Source organism: Pimephales promelas, chromosome 6, assembly GCF_988280905.1.
Source record: "Pimephales promelas chromosome 6, fPimPro1.hap1.1, whole genome shotgun sequence".
NCBI lineage: Eukaryota > Metazoa > Chordata > Actinopteri > Cypriniformes > Leuciscidae > Pimephales > Pimephales promelas.
In genome coordinates this window covers 23845751-23863690 of record NC_142774.1, presented here as the reverse complement: position 1 = coordinate 23863690, position 17940 = coordinate 23845751, and the positions used below count along the sequence as shown (strand labels likewise).

Genomic DNA, 17940 nt, shown 5'->3' with positions numbered 1-17940 from the left:
GTTCATTTGTTGTTTATTCAGAATAAGGTGATGTACCTTATTAGTTGCAGAGGATCCTTCCATGAGATAACAACTCTGCCATAGTAGCATCCAACCTGGGTTGTCAGTGGTGGCTGGTGAAAAAAATCTTAGGCTGTATCATATTTGGCATTTTCAATAGTCTGGTAACCATGGGACTTTTAGCATTGTGGCATGCTCTTCTTCTAGACATTCGTCAAGCATCCACCCTTCTTTCCATAAAAAAACCTCTTAAAAATCTGAATATTACTCTTCAGCTCACAATCTTTAAAGGTTCCATGACATGCTTATATTTGTACGCTTTGATGTTGGCCTCTGCCTTGTTATGGATATTGTAGGAGATTAATGTAAGTAACCTCAGAGTATTACTTTCTGCCCTCTTTCAGGTAAAGGTTTATTTATTTATTTTTCTTAACCTATTGTAAAGCGACAAAGGTGTTGGAAAGGCTATATAATTAACAATTCTTATTATAATTAATAACCACCCAAATACAATTTAAGGATACCAGTGCTCTGTGAAAAAGTAATTATTTAATGCCAATATTAAAAGGTTGCGGCATTCTTGCACAAAAACAAACATATTGCACAAACTTTCCATTTGAAATTGAACTCAAACAATATACTTAGTGATTACTTAATTATATGATTAAATTAAAAAAAGTATTAACCACAACAATTTTGAGTGATTTTTCAAGCAAATATTCTGCATGTACAGTAAATAAGGCTTGTCCTGACTTTCGTAGTGGTGCGCATGAGCACGGGAGTGTGTTTAACTGGGTTAAACACAGTGCGAATGGCCCTAAACAGTAAAATAAAATTAAACATCAAAAGTCATTAAAATATTATTTATTAAAATAAGAAAACATATGGAACCATTTGTATGTGCCATTTACTCAGAATCTGCAACTAGAATGGTGTTACTAAAAAGTATCAATAAGGACTTTTTTTTAATCCGTGACAACCACAAATGCACATAATTATTTAAAAACATTTATTCAAAGCACTGACATTCTAAACCAGAAAGCAAGAGAATTTTGAATTTTCTAGAAAAAAAAAACAAAAAACAATTGCAAGTTCCACAAACACTTATTGACAGGAAAACAGCGTATTTGCAGATAATAATAATAATAATAATAATAATATTATATATGTATATATATATATATATATATATATATATACACACACACACCACAACATAAGCAATCTACGATTGGTTTAGGATATTTTGTCAAGTACAAGCTGATTCAAATGGCATTTAATAATTCATGACAGTGTTTCACATTAACACAGGGCCTGGTTCATGCTATTTCTGTCCATTTTAGACATAATAGTCAGTTGGTCATATGGTAATTTATCAGAAATCATGAGTCAAGTTGCTTCAATGTATACATGTGTTAGCATAATTTCCAGAGAAAACAAACATTAGTATCTATGTCGTTTGTTGATCGGCCCATCAAAGTTTCCCCCAACTGGACTTCCTCTCCCAAAGCCACTTTGGCCAACTACACCAGGAACAGGACCTGCCCCAACCACCATGGATGAGTGCTGCTGTTGCTGAGGGGAGTCAACACCAGTCCGCCCACCCACGGGAGAACCCATCGGAAGACCTCCTCCTTCGGAAAACCGCTCATTATGCTGAATATAAAAAAATAGGCATATTTGTAGCAAGCAATTGTTTGAATATGATGCCATTTTACATTAACCATATAATATTTTAGTTGTTGCATAAACAAGTTGTCCAAAAATAAGCAAAAATGTCAACCACCCCAACAACAAATCCTCTGTACTCTCTCTAAAGCTGGAGAGTAAGGGGATCAACAGATAACGCATGATTTACAATGAGAGCTGAAGGAAATATCACCTCTCAAATAATGACAGTGTCTAATTGGTCCGAACTCATCCAGGAGGCTGGACAAACATTTTAGTTTAAAATCTTAGACCAAATCTTAGAAACAAAGCCTTAGAGTTATGCTAGAGTTACATTATGCCGTCATGATGACAGAAAAACCAGATAGACAAGTAACCATAGACAAAAGAACCCAAACAAGATCAGAAGAACATGGGTTCAAACAGCTTCATTCAAAGCCATCTAACTACTCGTCTCACTTTTCTTTCTGTCCTTAGCTTTATCTTTCTTTTCCGTTGCGAGTCTCAATTCTAAGTTAAGTTTTGCTGCAAAGTTTCATTTAAACGACTCGACTGCAAAACCCGCTTCAAACTTCCAAAGACTTTTATCCATTGCCAACACACCATGTGATTGGCCGCCCAGAGAAATCTATCCAGGCACGACACAGACTGATCTCATGAAGTAGCATGTGTATGACACGCCAATTCGCATTTCCATTTTTGGCGTGCTATCAAGACGCATAATCGCATTTCAGCGTGTTTATGCACGCCGTTGACTTAACGCTATTACTGTATATATAAATATATGACTTACCTCAACCCCGTCCCTAAACCTAACCGTCACTGGGGTTAATGGCATTTATGACTGGACATTTGACGGTGTGTACAGACACGCGGAATCACTCCGACGTTAATGGCGTAGACATACATGCATACACGCGGATACACACGGGGATAGCTCAAAATGCGTAGAGATAACTGTATGTTTACGCAAAAGTCATGATGTCATGTTGCACGAGAAGACCGCCAGCCAAGCAACGGACCCGGTGAAACACCCTTTTATGCTAACAAAAAGGAATCCCCAAAGCAAAACAAACGCAAGCAAGTATACCTCCAGACTCTTAGCTGAACTGGTGCATTGAGATAAAATTGAATAACCTGCCTAAGGAACAATAGAAGGGTTAAATTAATGATTGATGGTTCATTCAGGTCATGTCCTAAAAGTGCATATAGAAACTTGGGATTTCACCATCTCACTCTTAAAACTTCTTTCCTCGCTCTCTTTCTTTCTGCAACTCGTATGAATGTGTGTGTGCGTGTGAATGTGTTAGATATTAGTTCTATGCGTTAGATAATCAATAAAGTCCTTTTTATATTTTAAAGAGAATTGTTCTTGTGTTATGTGGTTACAGATTTAATGTCTTAAACTGCTGATCTAAGAACCCTTGTTAATAAATAGTGTTTCACTATAGTTTGGATATTTATATCTGCTGCAGAGGTTATAGTTATGGCCCGTTCGAATGAACACTGGACGAGTCATTTGCTCGGCCATATAAGTGATTCTGTAAAGATTCCCTATAAATTAATTGACAATTCCTTTTGAGCAAAATTGGCCTGCCTGGCCCCTTAAATACATATTATTATATATTATTATACGTAAGTTGTCTTACAGCAGGTTGAGAAAATTATTACAAATCAGATTCCAACATCGATGAGGAAGGTTTTTGATATTGCAATTTTTTTTTGTTTGTGGGATTATGGCATAGGGTTTATGGCATAATCTGATTTGTGACTGGATCAGAATGGCATGCTATATTGGATTTTCAGAGGATGACGATATGCAGATGGGTTGGGAAAGGAGTACAAGTAGGAAAGGTGGAGGGAGAAAAGAAAATAGAAATAGTCAGTTGATAAATAAAAGAGCATTAGAAGAGGATGAAGAAGGCAGAGAAGCTAGGAAAAATATTCTGATGGAAGAATTTAAGATCATTCTTAAATTTAAAGTAGGGCATGAAATCACATCAGTTAGCCCAATCACTGTGACGACTGGATTGAAGAAAGCAATTGGGGGAAATAGAAATGGCGTAGGTGTTGGGTGATTGAAGTCTATTGGTGAAATGCAAAAATGCTGAGCAGAAAAATAAAACTATGCAACTGCAATCATTGTGTAAAAAAAGAAATAGTGGAAAAAAGAATAATTGGTGAGAAGAGAGGAGCTAAGAGAGTGATAACGGGAATTTCCATAGATGAGAATTTGGAAGAACTAAGAAAAGTGATGAAAGGAGGAATGATCACAGAAACGAAACGAATGCAGGCCTTCAGGAATGGGAAAAAACTGATAGTGAGTAAGTACTTCTACAGTTTAAAGACGAGGTGCTTCCTATGAAAGTGATGCTATATGAGCTTTAATGTCAGAGAAGTTGTACGTCCTCCATTAATATGTTACAAATGTCAGCGATATGGACATATTGCAAATGTATGTAAAGGGAAACAGAGAAGTGGAAGATATGGTGGAGGAACTTGCATATGGAGAATTTGGAAACAATGTTACAAGTAAAGGAGTAGTACACTTAAAAAAAAAAAAACTTTTGCTGATAAGTTACTCACCCCCATGTCATCCAAGATGTCCATGTCTTTCTTTCTTCAGTCGAAAAGAAATTAGGTTTTCATGCTTTTATCACGTACAGATTAGATTACTGTAATTCTTTGTATTTGGGGCTGCCTAAAAAGCTCCTTTCACGGCTGCAACTGGTGCGGCGGCAAGATTGTTGACTGGCACCAGGAAATGGTCTAGTATCTCTCCGGTGTTGGCTTCTCTGCATTGGCTTCCCGTTGAGTATGTGCAATTCAAAATCCTTTTAATGGTGTTTAAAAGTCTACATGGGCTCGCCCCTGTTTATATTTCGAGTCTGTTACAGCAGTATGTTGTGGCTAGACCACTTAGATCTTCGCAAAGCTTTACTTTAAATGTACCAAGAGCTCGGTTGAAAACCAAGGGAGATCGTGCTTTCGAGGTAGCAGCACCGCGTCTTTGGAATACTCTACCTTTACACATTAGATCTTGTGATTCCATCGAGTGTTTTAAGTCTAGATCAAAGACCTATCTTTTCTTGGCTGCTTTTAACTGTTCTTAGTTATATGTGTATTTGTCTAATTGTTGTGTACAGTTGGGTCTGTAAAGAACTTTGGTCAACTCGTGTTGTTTTTAAATGTGTTCTAGAAATAAATATGATTTGATTTAAGGTTTTGGATGAAAACATTCCAGTATTTTTTCCATATAATTGCACTTTACTGGTAACCAAACGGTTCAAGGTCCGAAAGACAGTTTCAGTGCAAACTGCTCAAAGGGCTTTAAACGATTCCAGACGATGAATAAGGGTCTTATCAAGCAAAACGATTGCTCATTTAAAAAAAACAACAACAAAGTTTAAGTTTTATAAGCTCAAATGGTCGCCTTGCTCTGCTGTGATGCGCGTTTGTGACTCTCCTGTTCGAACTTGTTCATCAAAATGAATGAATCTTTTCCCGAGTCAATTTGTTCATTTCGTTCGTTGAATTAACCAAATGACACGAAAAAAGATTTGTTCATTTTGATAATCTTTAGGAAGATGCATGCCATTAGATCGAGTATGTGGTATGTGTATGTGTTCTGATCTGTTTGTCTTGTCTGCTGTTTGGTCTTGCACGTTGGATGTTCCCATCTTGTTTTTGGAGTCCTTCCTAGGGAACGCCAGGTGGCGTCCCTTTGAGGTGTTTGTCATGTGTTTGTTTAGTCTGGTCTGTAGTGAGCACATGGCACAAGGAAATAACATGACAGCCATGTGCTCACATGGCTGCACATGGCTGTCATGTTATTTCCTTGTGCCATGTGCTCTCGTCAATTGCCGCCCATCTGATCATCTCATTATTGGTTAATTTTCCCTACCTGCTTGCCTTATTACCTTATGTTTGTTCCCCTATTTAATCTCCCTGTGTTTGCAGTCCTGTGCTGGTGGTGGTAATGCACCATAATGCTGGTTGCCATCCGCCATTAAAGGGGAAATGAAGCAGTGAATCAAGTTTACATGATTTACAAGATGGATTTCCAATATAATCAACAATTATATAAGGAACATTACAAATGTAAACATTTAGAAGAAAAAAAGAAAAAACTTTGTATCTTTCGCCACCAGGGCGCCGCCATTGTGCAGTTGACGTCACGGGGTTGGTTGGCTCAAGTTTAACAGGCTCTGGGCATTGAAAATTGCGACATCAATGTTATATGTTGACAAACTGCACATAGAAACATTGTTCGCGATGTCTGCCGTCAGATATTCCCGTCTCGTCAATAACATGTAAGTTAGCACGTTTTGGTAAAGGGGAAATGAAACGTCCATATTTTCGCACTGGTAGTGCTAGTAACTTCATTTCACCGCTTCATTTCCCCTTTAAATGTAACAAAGAAGAAAAAGAAGAGTCCTGTGTTGGTTCATTGTCCATGTTTCCCTCGTATTTTCTGTGCCTGCCTCTGAGTTCTCTTTTGTTTCCCCCATGGGGTTGCTTTGTTTGTAGTTTTGTTTTGTTTACTTAATAAATATCCTTACGCACACTTGTATCCACGCTTCCTGTTTTACCCATTCCGTGACACATACTGAATCGTGACTTCAACACCAAAGTACATACCGAACCGTCATTTTGTGTACCGTTATATCCCCAGTTATAACATGGCTGACAATACACGCTACACTAAATAAAGGCTGAGATGGTATTGCTATATACAAAGAAATGCCTGCATTCACTATAGTTTTGTAATCCTGCACAAATTATAAAAAAAAACCTCAAAGAATAATAATAAAAAGTGTACAATTATTGTTCTCAAATCTACAATTATTTTTCTTCAATCCACAAATCCCCTACATACAGTATGCCCTACAGCTTTACATCTGTAATACTGTATACTGTGACATCATAAAATAAAAACGTTACCAAATAGCACAAAATACAATTATAGATGCCAAACATAAATACATTACCATTACTCCGTTATCTGGAATCAGGTGTGTCCCCATATTTGATGATCCCTCAGGCCCCATGGCTACTCGGCCTGCTATGCCCATCATTTGTGAGGGGCCTTGGTTACCGCTAACCGCAGCAACAGGGTTAAATGAATCTACGCAAGACAATGTACAGTTGACATTCACTGAGAGGGCTAAAAGATTTAATGAAACTAAAAATACATTACAATATGTTGTAATGTATGGATCTGAAACACCTTACATTAAAAAAAAAAGTATTATTTGGGACTGTACATTACTTTGCTGCCATTAATACACTAAAAAACAAGAAAGATGAATAAGATTAGAAAAGTCAAAATATAACAAAAAAATTTGCATGGCAAATGTAGAATTCAAGTGTGATGTCGTTTGTAACCGCAAATCAAAAAGTATTACACAATAGCAAGACGAAAGACAAAGATAAAAAAATAATTTAAGAAAACATTCTGAAGGCATTTTCACACCAAACACAATGTGAAACAGTGATAACGCACAAAGTACATTTGTATTATTTAAAGGAGAACTCCGGAGCAAAATGAACCTTTGGTCTAATAAAACATCGGTACCTAGACAACCGTTCTCTGAGATTTGTTTTCATGATAATCGAATGTAAAGATTTTTATCTCTAAAAACTGTTTAGCGTATAATGCTACTAATGGGGGCATTGACTAAGTAAAAAGAAATCGCTAGTTTATAACACCAACAAGGCTCAAAATAGCCCCACACTAATGCAGTAACACAACGAGGGTCCCTGCATGCAAAACGAAGCATTGAGAACTTTGTAAGTGTACAGACCATTTAATAAGAAGATAATTTATATCTTCTTAATAAGTGAACAAGATAGTTCACTTCGTGTATACAGACAGGAGCCATCTTAGAAAATAGTCGATCCCCGAACGCCGTTCATACAGTTCAAAAGTTCGCTGAACTTCATACAGTTCAGATCACTCAGCATGTCGTTCGTGGTTTGACTTGTCGTGACTGTTTTCCAAAGATGGTGCCGCCTGTATACACGAAGTGAACTGTCTTAATAAAGTATCTTCTTATTAAACGGTCTGTACACTTACAAAGTTCTCAATGCTTTGTTTTGCATGTAGGGACCCTCATTATGTTACTGTGTTAGTGTGGGGCTATTTTGAGCCTTGTTAGTGGTATAGCGATTTCTTTTTACTTAGTAAATGCACTAAGTAAATCTTTTTACTTATTAAAATAAATAAAACAGAAAATAAATTTTCCAGGTTTACAAACCAGAAAAGGACACTTTAGTAAAAAGAGGCAAACGCCACGCTCCAACATTTAAATGCCTGTGGAAGTGATGGACAGCCCCAAAAATTTAATCAAATATAAAAGACACCTCACACAGCTGTTTCCAATTGCATGTGGAGTCTCAATATGATCATACCTCCCATAGTAATGGCTCCACGGGTACCCATTTCATTCATTCTCGAATCCTGTTCTCTCTGAAAGTGAAGGAAAAGTTTTGAATAAGCCTCAGTCCACAAAACTAAGAACTTAGTCTTTTAGCTACAAAAGGATTAAGGATTTAGTACACGCAAGCAGCATACATATCATATTGTACACAACCAGAATGTGTTTGCAGTTGCGGTGGGAAATGCATGTCCGCTTTAAGTGCTGCCATAACCATAGATTTTTTCAAGTTATGGGGTGGACGTATCATCTTATTTTTGCAAGTAGCAGTTAATTGCACTAGTGGAGATTACAAGAAAAAACAAAACAAAACTATATACTGTGTGTGTGTATATATATATATATATATATATATATATGATTTTTAAAAATCCCATTCACATAACCAAATTTAGTAATAAAATCATTTGTTGTTTAGAACAGGAAATGTCAAAATTGTGTTTAACCTATATTTACTTTTTCATAGACTGCATTTGATTTATAAACCAGTAGGCTACAAATATCTGTATTTTGTATTTTGTCCAGGATGAGGATTAACATTGGTCCAGCTTTCGCTTCGCTTGCTGGACGGAGGAGGAAGGGTGCCCGATCGATGCTGGCGCTTGCCTGCACACAAATGCCGTTTCCAAGGTGACCCAGATAAATTCATATAAGCAGTGTAGTATTTTCTGGTATTCCGGCCACAGCCGATGGTGTTATGAGTGTAATAAAATGCCCAGTGTTCATTGCTACACACAAACACAGCCCACCTCAGTGCAGGGCTTGCACAAATGAAATCGACTCATGTCAAAGGTAACGTTACATCAAATGTTGTGAACGTGCCCACGACTCAGTAGTTCCCACAAACACTACACACCACATGTCCCACGGTTTCTGTAAAAATAAACCAACACGCATACAGTCCGCTAAGGCCGACGGTGTTTTCAGTGCAGTAAATGTGCCCACTGTTCCGCGCCAAAATTCACTCACAGACATGATAAGCCTCACGGGACTCACCCCACTCGCTCTCTCTCAGAAGACTGCTATAAGGCAATCGAGCGCGGCAAGGCTGCCCGGCCTGCCTCAAACACTGCAAGCATGATTTGTGGAAATGATTTTACACATCACAAATGTAAAAATACACATTTGCAGATAGTGAAATATTTGTGCATCATTGAACACATTTGTAGATTGTCTTCTGTGGGTTACAAATATTCAAAAAAGCTGGTGGCACTGCCACCCTTGTGCCTTTAGGGTTATTGTGCACAATGTGCAAAAAATGTAACCCTGCTTTGACTGTCAAAAAGAAGTGTGCTGTAGAGCTTGCATCAGTGTGGGCTGCAAAAGTGCGCATCAAGGACACATATCAACCCCAAGCATGTACAGAGAAGTCCAAATTAAACGTGATTCAATGACTCGTAAATGTAAGTACACATTAATGGCCTGAGACACGAAACGAGCGGTTTGTGTGAGAAAACAAACAGTATTTATAGTAATTCAACTTTTTTTTTATTGTTTAACAATCAAAACCTCAGAGTACATCACATTATTTAGTAATCACCTTTGCAATTACATACTCAGCCACTAGTCCCCATCAGTGGAATACAACCAAAACAAAAGCACATGAAAATTAAACAATTATTAAGCAGTCCTATTATTAAGCTGCTGTCTCCTGCCCTGCTTCATCGAGCTGCTGTTACATCTCCACTGCTGTCATCTGCTCTTCTACACCCAGCGACTATTTCACCTCTTCTGCTGCCTCCTGCCCTGCTCCACTCAGCTGCTTTTCCATCTCCGCTGCTGCCTCCTGCTTGACTGAAGTACCCAACGGTGGTTATTTTAGCATGGAGAAGGTGAGCGCAGAGCTCAGAAGATTGTGCCCTGGCAAGTCAGCTGGGCCAGATGGAATACCACCGAGGCTTCTGAAGGACTGTGCTGCGGAGTTGTCGTTTCCTCTGCACACACACACTTTAACTGGAGCCTCCAGAAGAGTCAGGTACCAAAGCAGTGGAAGACATCCTGCATTGTGCCAGTGCCTAAGGGTGGGAGACCTTCCGGGATCAAGGATTACAGACCATTGGCCTTGACGTCTGTGATTATGAAGACCCTAGAAAGTTCCTCCTCTTGTTCCTAGGCCCTCAACTACAGCAGGCACTTGACCCCCTGCAGTTTGCCTATCAAGCGAACATGGGAGTGGAGGATGCAGCTGTCCTCTACTTGCTTCATCAAACTCTCTCTTTTCTCGATGGGACAGGGGGGTATGTGAGGCTGATGTTTTTTGATTTCTCGAGCACATTCAACACCATCCAGCCCCAGATCCTGAGAGGCAAACTCGAGAATCTTAGCATGGAGCCTGCTCTCATTGAGTGGACCATCAGTTATCTGCCAGAGCGGCCACAGGACGTCAGACTGGAGAACACGCCCTCAGACTCTGTGAAAACAAGTAAGTTTGTTATGGCCGCCATAAGACTGCACAATGGACCTGCTTGAAGTGCATTAAACCTACTAATAATGATAGTAGTAGCTTGTTTGTTTATCTTTTATTAACTGTTATTATTTGTGTTTTTATGCGTGTATTGTAGTGTAAGACTGGAAAACTGGTTAAAGAGAAAATATCTGACCAGTGGCCTCTAAAGACAATGGAAAAATTAACATTTGACCCCCTACCCCATCCTCTGAGCTACATCTCTCTCTCTCTCTCAGTCAGTAATACTGAAAACTCACACAAGAATATATATGATTTTAATGTGAATGTGATAGTTTTAAGGATTGTTTAGTATCATTTTGAAGGTCTCAGGACGACTGGTAATAATGTCTCATTTCCAATGAAGTAAAAGAAAAGGTAATAAGGTTTTTAAGAAGTTTAGGAATAACGAAGGAATGTGGTTTCTAGTCACTCCAAATGTGTAAATGCTAATTTCCACTGTTTTAAGCAGATGGTCGTCTCCTTTCCCCAGTAAGCATGGTGGGGGAATGCAGTAACTTTCCACTAAACTCATGTTTTAAGGTTTTAAGGTCTGGCTACATAAGGAAAATGCAACAGGAGTTCAGGGCTGTTGTCTGTTTTCAGATCAGTCCGTGAGGCTGGGAGTTCTGAGTATTTGGAAGTTTTCTTCCAAATAACACGTGCTGAGTGAATGATCAGGAGGCAGTCAACAGAAGTGCTCTCTCTCTCTCTCTCTCTCTCTCTCTCTCTCTCTCTCTCTCTCTCTCTCGTCAGTTAACGTTAATAACAAGCTAGATGACTCGTAATCATTTTCTTTGCCATTGACATCCGACTGAACAACAAACTTTCCACTGATGTCCATTTGAAGGGATGCGCTCGACAAGCTCGCGCATCTGTGCTGCTGCGTGCTCAATCGACTGCGCGTTTCCAGTGCTCACGCACCACAGCTAAGTTATGTTTTACTTTATAAAACAGTTAGTTCAAATCCTTGATTCTGATTGGTTAAGAACTGTGCTTTATTCACGATAAAACACGGCTATGACCGCTTCACCCAACGGTTCTATTGATCGTTGCGCAACACTCCGGTTCTATGTTGTTTTTATTTGAGCTTTCATGCATTTTACACATTGGAACGTTGTTGCTGTTCACGCTCAGGGACTTTTTTTCTAGCGGAAGGAAGGCTTTTAGTGATTTTACTTCAAGAAAGTTGCACTAATACATTGTTTGTTACTTTAATTTTGTGTGGCAACCGTTTTATAAAAGCAATAAGGTACTCGAGGCAAGTGCTGTATCGTGAATAAGTAACGGCTGAAGGGGTTGCAGGCACGACGAGAAACGCCCTTTAGCCGTTACTTATTCACGATACAGCACAGCCACTAATAAGACACGTTTACTTAATAGACAGCCTTATTTTTTATCCCCATTCTACCTTCTGTTGTTTCTTTGTCTGGACACACAGACTGTGTATGTTGCCTGGTATGCCTATCGGTTGTTGGTATCGGAGCATCTTTACAAGTACATGAGCCCATTTAACACTGTAAGTTTGGTAGAAAATAGAAGCAAGTGGCAAATCAACTGAGGTAAAAAGCAGGTAAATGTTGGCGTCGCTGATAGGCATCAACCACGGAACTCACACAGTTTACTTGGTATATACGTCATTGCTTGCCATCAACTCCGACTCACTCGGGTCCTCTTATCACCGTATACATTTTTAAATATGCTAGATAAAACATGGACTGAGACACAAATATTTAGCAAAAAATGGAAACTATATGTTGAGGTGGTGATGAAAAATGTACTACCAAGTCAAATTGCATTTGTTACTTTTTATACCTTTCGAAGGCCTTACTTTTGGTAGATTCTTTTTACTACCTTTTACTACACCCAGCACAAGTGGATTGTTTGGGCTCCTTGCCATATAAAAAAATATGAAAACCCCTGATATAGAAAATCCTGCCAATTCATTGGCAATAAATAAACATTTACTTTTGATTGTTTAACCCTCTGGGGTCTGATGTGTTTTCTGGGCCCTGGAGGTGTTCTGACATTTGTGCTTTTTTCTGTTTCTGTTGTAACATTTTCATGGCTAAAGTCTGATTACATTGTATTCAGCACAAATTCTGCTACAATAATATGTTTTTAAAAATGTTGTTTTGAGAAAATTACATTGTGTGTTTTGTGAAAAAAAAAGTCACTTAAATAAGGCCATAAAACCCATACTGACTATTTGTTCACCAGACTTTTGAAAATTGTATCACTTAGTCTAGAGTTTTTGTATCGAAAAGATTTATAAATCATCCTGCCCACTCATTCACATAAAACAATCTATTGATTAGAAAATTTGTAAGACTGTTTGGATTTGTTGACTGTTTGATTGCTTGGATTTATTTACAACACAACATAGTCCTAAGATACGAAAGACAAAAAGGTACATTATTGAGCACACTGATCTAAACAGTCACACACCTTTTTGCCCATTTCAAAGGTGTTTGCTTCATTTTACCATGTTCATGTACAGAGACTCATGTGAATACATTTAAGTCAGCAGGGCTCATCAGTGTCATCTGGTCCCTGTATTATATAAAAAAAGAAAAGACAACTTTGAACATGCAGATATCAGGATATATAGATATAAAATATACAAATTTAGAGAGAGAGAGAGAGAGAGAGAGAGAGAGAGAGAGAGAGAGAGAGAGAGAGAGAGAGAGAGAGAGAGAGAGAGAAATATATATAATATACCTGTTTTACTCATATACTTGTAGGGCTGCATAAAATATTAATCATTTTTACTTGCAGGCAACACTTCAGTAACACTACACTAGAGAAACATATATGGATTATCATTCTTATCATTATCATTATCAAATGTTATCACGTTATGAAATTAGATTGGAGTAAAAACATATGTAGCCTAATGTTTGGCGCGTTTTGCTTTCAAATGTACAGCGCGAGTGACACAAAATTACAATGCTTTACATTCTCATAAACATCTACGTTTGAATAGATATCCATGAACACAGCATTTACAGTAAACAAAGGTCTAAACATTATAATATTCATCATGTTAGCGTAAACACTCATACTAGCCTAACTTTATATCATGCTGTGTTTTATATTATCAAGCTTAAAATATCCTTGTGTCATATATGTATATTTATTTAACATTGAAAGGTTGCGTACCTGTCTATAGTTCATATTTCAACATGTTTCCGTCCATTTCAAACATTTTAGTATGACACCAGTTCAGCTAGTACAATGTGAAGTTTATGCAACAATAACACGCTAACTATTATAGTTGTTAATGCATTTCTTACCTTAAAAATCTTATCTTCAAATCGCATACTACTTCTTCTGGGGTAAATCCAGTGTAAACACACAGTGTGTCTTCCAAACTCGATTAAAAGCAGAGGTTTGATGAAGTCTGATGCTTTGTTTTGAGGTAATGAGGGCGTTTACAGGTTCACGTTCCTCCATGTGGATAATTTGCATGTGAATTGCTTGTGCGCGCGTGTGTGGTCACATCAGAGGTAATGAGCAGGCGCTTGAAAAACTGTACATTTTGTTACTTTCATACAGATTACTTAAACAGAGAATATTTGTTTTTTATATGATTTACATCTAAAAATAGACATTTCAAGCTTTCTAAAAACAAATCTCTCATATCTGGGTGGTAAGTATTTGCTGAGATACAGTACATTTTCTGTCGCGTTTCAGAATGGACTTTACACTCAGATACGGCAGAATGCACATCATTTTTATTTTCTTTATTTTTACGAAATGCAGAACATTGTTTTTTTTATTATGAATTTAGTTATTTACTATGTACACAAATAAAAGTACATATTTAACAGTTTTGAATGATGTATAAAACTTGCCTGTATGACAAAAATAGACAGAGCTGTTTGAGTGTCTTTTGCACTGATAAGAAGAAAAAAACGAGATCACACCAGTGCAACCACCGCCCCCAGGGGTTTAATGCTGTCCTCAGCCAAATAAATGACCATACAAAATTACATTACGTTTGTCTCAAACCATTTCAGTGTAACTGCTTAATTTTTTCCTATTATATTATATTACATTATAATAAAAAATGTAACTGTTCTTGGTAGAGACTGATACACATCACATTAAAAATGTTTTCTCAGGTAACCTAAAATGTTCTTCATTTAGTAGCTTCTGAATTAACTCCACTGTTAATGTCCACCCCTTAATAAAAAAAAATATATAGAAAAAAAAGGGAACATTGTTGTGACCATTTTAGTCATAGTCTGGAGCCCTGCTAAAAGAAATACAACATCAGAATGAAAGTGAATCATTTTGCCTGTACTCACACTCTCCATGCAACTGGGCTTGAATCCATCTGGTTGGCGTCTCATGTCAAGGTGCTCTCTATGACGCATCATATCTTCCTCACGTCTACGTCTCTCTTCTTCATGCCTAAGCACATATAACTCAAATTCAGTTAAACTGCACATACTCAGATCTACCATCTGGTAAACCAAAACTTGAATATTACAAGGAGTAAAGCACAAAGCTTTGCTTGAAAAATAAATATGTTAGCAATGAAATGTTACATCAGAACCATGAAAACATTTAACTTCATGCCAAATGAGAAAAGCACACAAGCCTATACATATTTATCTGTTAGCCTTGCATTCTGTTTTCTGATGTCACTCGATTTTCCACAAATTTAACAATATTACATGAGTTATTCCACTGGACATGGAATCTCGTTTCTTTTCTCAAATCTTCACTCATGCTTCACTCATCTTAATTACTATATTTGCATCTGTTACTGTGGTAAAGTAGAAAAGTACTGGGTATCACTTTATAATAACTGCACGCTATTAATCATTAGTTAAGCATGAGCAAACAGTTAATTCATCATTTATAAAAAATTAATCGACATTAATAAGCAGTTTATAAATACAGCTTTAAATGCTTTCTTCTTGATTTATAAGAATATCTATAATACGTTTAATAATTGTATTTTCATACTTTGTTACTGATCAATTAATAATTTCTAAATGAGGTATAGCAATATTTACAAACCAGTTGTTTAAGAGTTGTCAGTCATTCATAAGATGACTTAGAAAGTGTAAGTAAATGTAGTAAATACAGGTAGTTATAAAGCATTTAGTAATGGTCAGTTAACTATTTTTGTGAGCTCATCTAAAGTGAGGACTATTCATTCCTTGTAAAGCATTTATAAAGGCGATTTAAAGACTCGTCAATCTTCTAAACAGTAAAATGTAACAAACACAACACAGTGATACAGAACATAGAAATATTTAAAAGCCTTTAAATCTCCTTTATAAATGCTTTACAAGGCATGAAATAGCCATCACTTTAGATGAGCTCACAAAGTTTATAACTACCCGAATTAACCCTGAATTACAGCATAAATACATGTTAATAAAGCATTTATTAACACACTAAGTAACCATCACTATATGTCTGAATAATAAGATGTATGAATGTACATTTAAATAGTTTATCGATCATTTACTTACACGCTCTAAGTAATCTTACGAACCACTGATAACTCTCAAATAAGTGGTTCATAAAAAATGCAATTCTTCATTTAGAAATGATAAATTGATCATTAATCAATGATCAAGGATGAAAATACAATTATTAAACAAATTATAGATATAGCTTTTAAATCAAGAAGAAAGCATTTATAGCCGTATTTATAAACTGCTTATTAATGTCTATTAATGCTTTATGAATGATGAATTAACTGCTTACTCATATTTAAAGGGTTAGTTCACCCAAAAATGAAAATTCTGTCAGTATTTACTCACCCTCATGTTGTTCCAACCCCGTAAGACCTTCGTTCATCTTCGGAACACAAATTAAGATATTTAAGATATTAAAATCACTCCTGCATACTAATCCATAGGCTTCTTGAGGGAATGACAATTGATGGCCTCGAAAAGTCATTAAAGACATCGTTAAAATAGTCCAAGTGACTACAGTGGCTCAATCTTAAGTTTATCAAACGACGAGAACACTATTTGTGTGCAAAAAACAATAAAAATAACGACTTTATTTCAACTATTCGTTTATTTCTCTCTCTGCCTCGAGTCAGGTTACTAGTTTAATAGCGTAAGCTTCTGTTATTGTACGTCACACGCATCACACACATGACCAGCGTCGGCCAATAGTGAGCCTACGTGTGACGTAGCTCTACGCTATCACACTACGTTAACAGACTACAGGCCCATGATAGAGAAGGAAGAAAATATTTGAAATAAAGTCATTATTTTTGTTTGTTTTGGCGCACAAAAATTATTCTCGTCGTTTGATAAACTTAAGATTGAGCCACTGTAATCACTTGGACTATTTTAACGATGTCTTTAAAGGACAACTCCTTTAACCTTTGGTCTAATTACACATTGTTACCTAGTCAACCGTTATCTGAGATTTGTTTACATGATTGCCGAATGTAAATAGTTTTATCTCTAAAAACAGTTTAACCTATAACGCTAGTATAATGCTAGTATATAGGGCATAGGGCAAAATCGCTTGTTATTACCACTAACAAGGCTCAAAATAGCCCCACAGTAACACGGTAGCATAATAAGGGTCCCTACATTCAAACCGAAGCATTGAGAACTTTGTCAGTGTCCAAACAGTTTAATAAGAAGATATTTTATTCACACAGTCAACTTCGCGAATACAGGAAGAAGCCATCTTTGAAAAATAGTCTCTACCAGTCGATCTACGAACACCGATCCATGTGCGCTGGTGAGATGTGAATAAGGTGATAAGGTGAGCGCGAACAGTAGGCTACGTGTACATACGTGTACTGTTTCCACTGTTTCCAGTGTCTCGTCCCACCGAGACCGCCCAGGGTCCAGAGCCTCGTCCTGCAGAGACCGTCCAGTCCGAGAGCGTCCAGCCTGAGCCCGTAGCCTGCCCGCCAGCGCCTGAGCCCGTTGTCTGCCCGCCAGCGCCTGAGCCCGTTGCCTTCCCGCCAGCGCCTGGGCCCGTTGCCTGCCCGCCAGCGCCTGAGCCCGTTGCCTGCCCGCCTGAGCCCGTTGCCTGCCCGCCAGCGCCTGAGCCCGTTGCCTGCCCGCCAGCGCCTGAGCCCGTTGCCTGCCCGCCAGCGCCTGAGCCCGTTGCCTGCCCGCCAGCGCCTGAGCCCGTTGCCTGCCCGCCAGCGCCTGAGCCCGATGCCTGCCCGCCAGCGCCTGAGCCCGATGCCTGCCCGCCAGCGCCTGAGCCCGTGGCCTGCCCGCCAGCGCCTGAGCCCGATGCCTGCCCGCCAGCGCCTGAGCCCGTGGCCTGCCCGCCAGCGCCTGAGCCCGTGGCCTGCCCGCCAGCGCCTGAGCCCGTGGCCTGCCCGCCAGCGCCTGAGCCCATGGCCTGCCCGCCAGCGCCTGAGCCCGTGGCCTGCCC

General features: G+C 38.4%; 1 protein-coding gene across 1 annotated transcript in view; it reads right to left on the bottom strand.

Moving 5' to 3' along the window:
- Positions 1-848: 848 nt before the first annotated feature.
- Positions 849-17940, bottom strand: part of pspc1 (paraspeckle component 1) — a 33865-nt gene continuing 16773 nt past the window's right edge. The window contains exons 6-9 of the mRNA XM_039694776.2: positions 14865-14970; positions 8083-8140; positions 6660-6796; positions 849-1656 (exon numbers count right to left, since the gene is read on the bottom strand). Coding sequence (XP_039550710.2) covers positions 1444-1656; positions 6660-6796; positions 8083-8140; positions 14865-14970 — 514 coding nt within the window. The 3' untranslated portion in view covers positions 849-1443. The remainder of the gene's footprint in view (positions 1657-6659; positions 6797-8082; positions 8141-14864; positions 14971-17940) is intronic.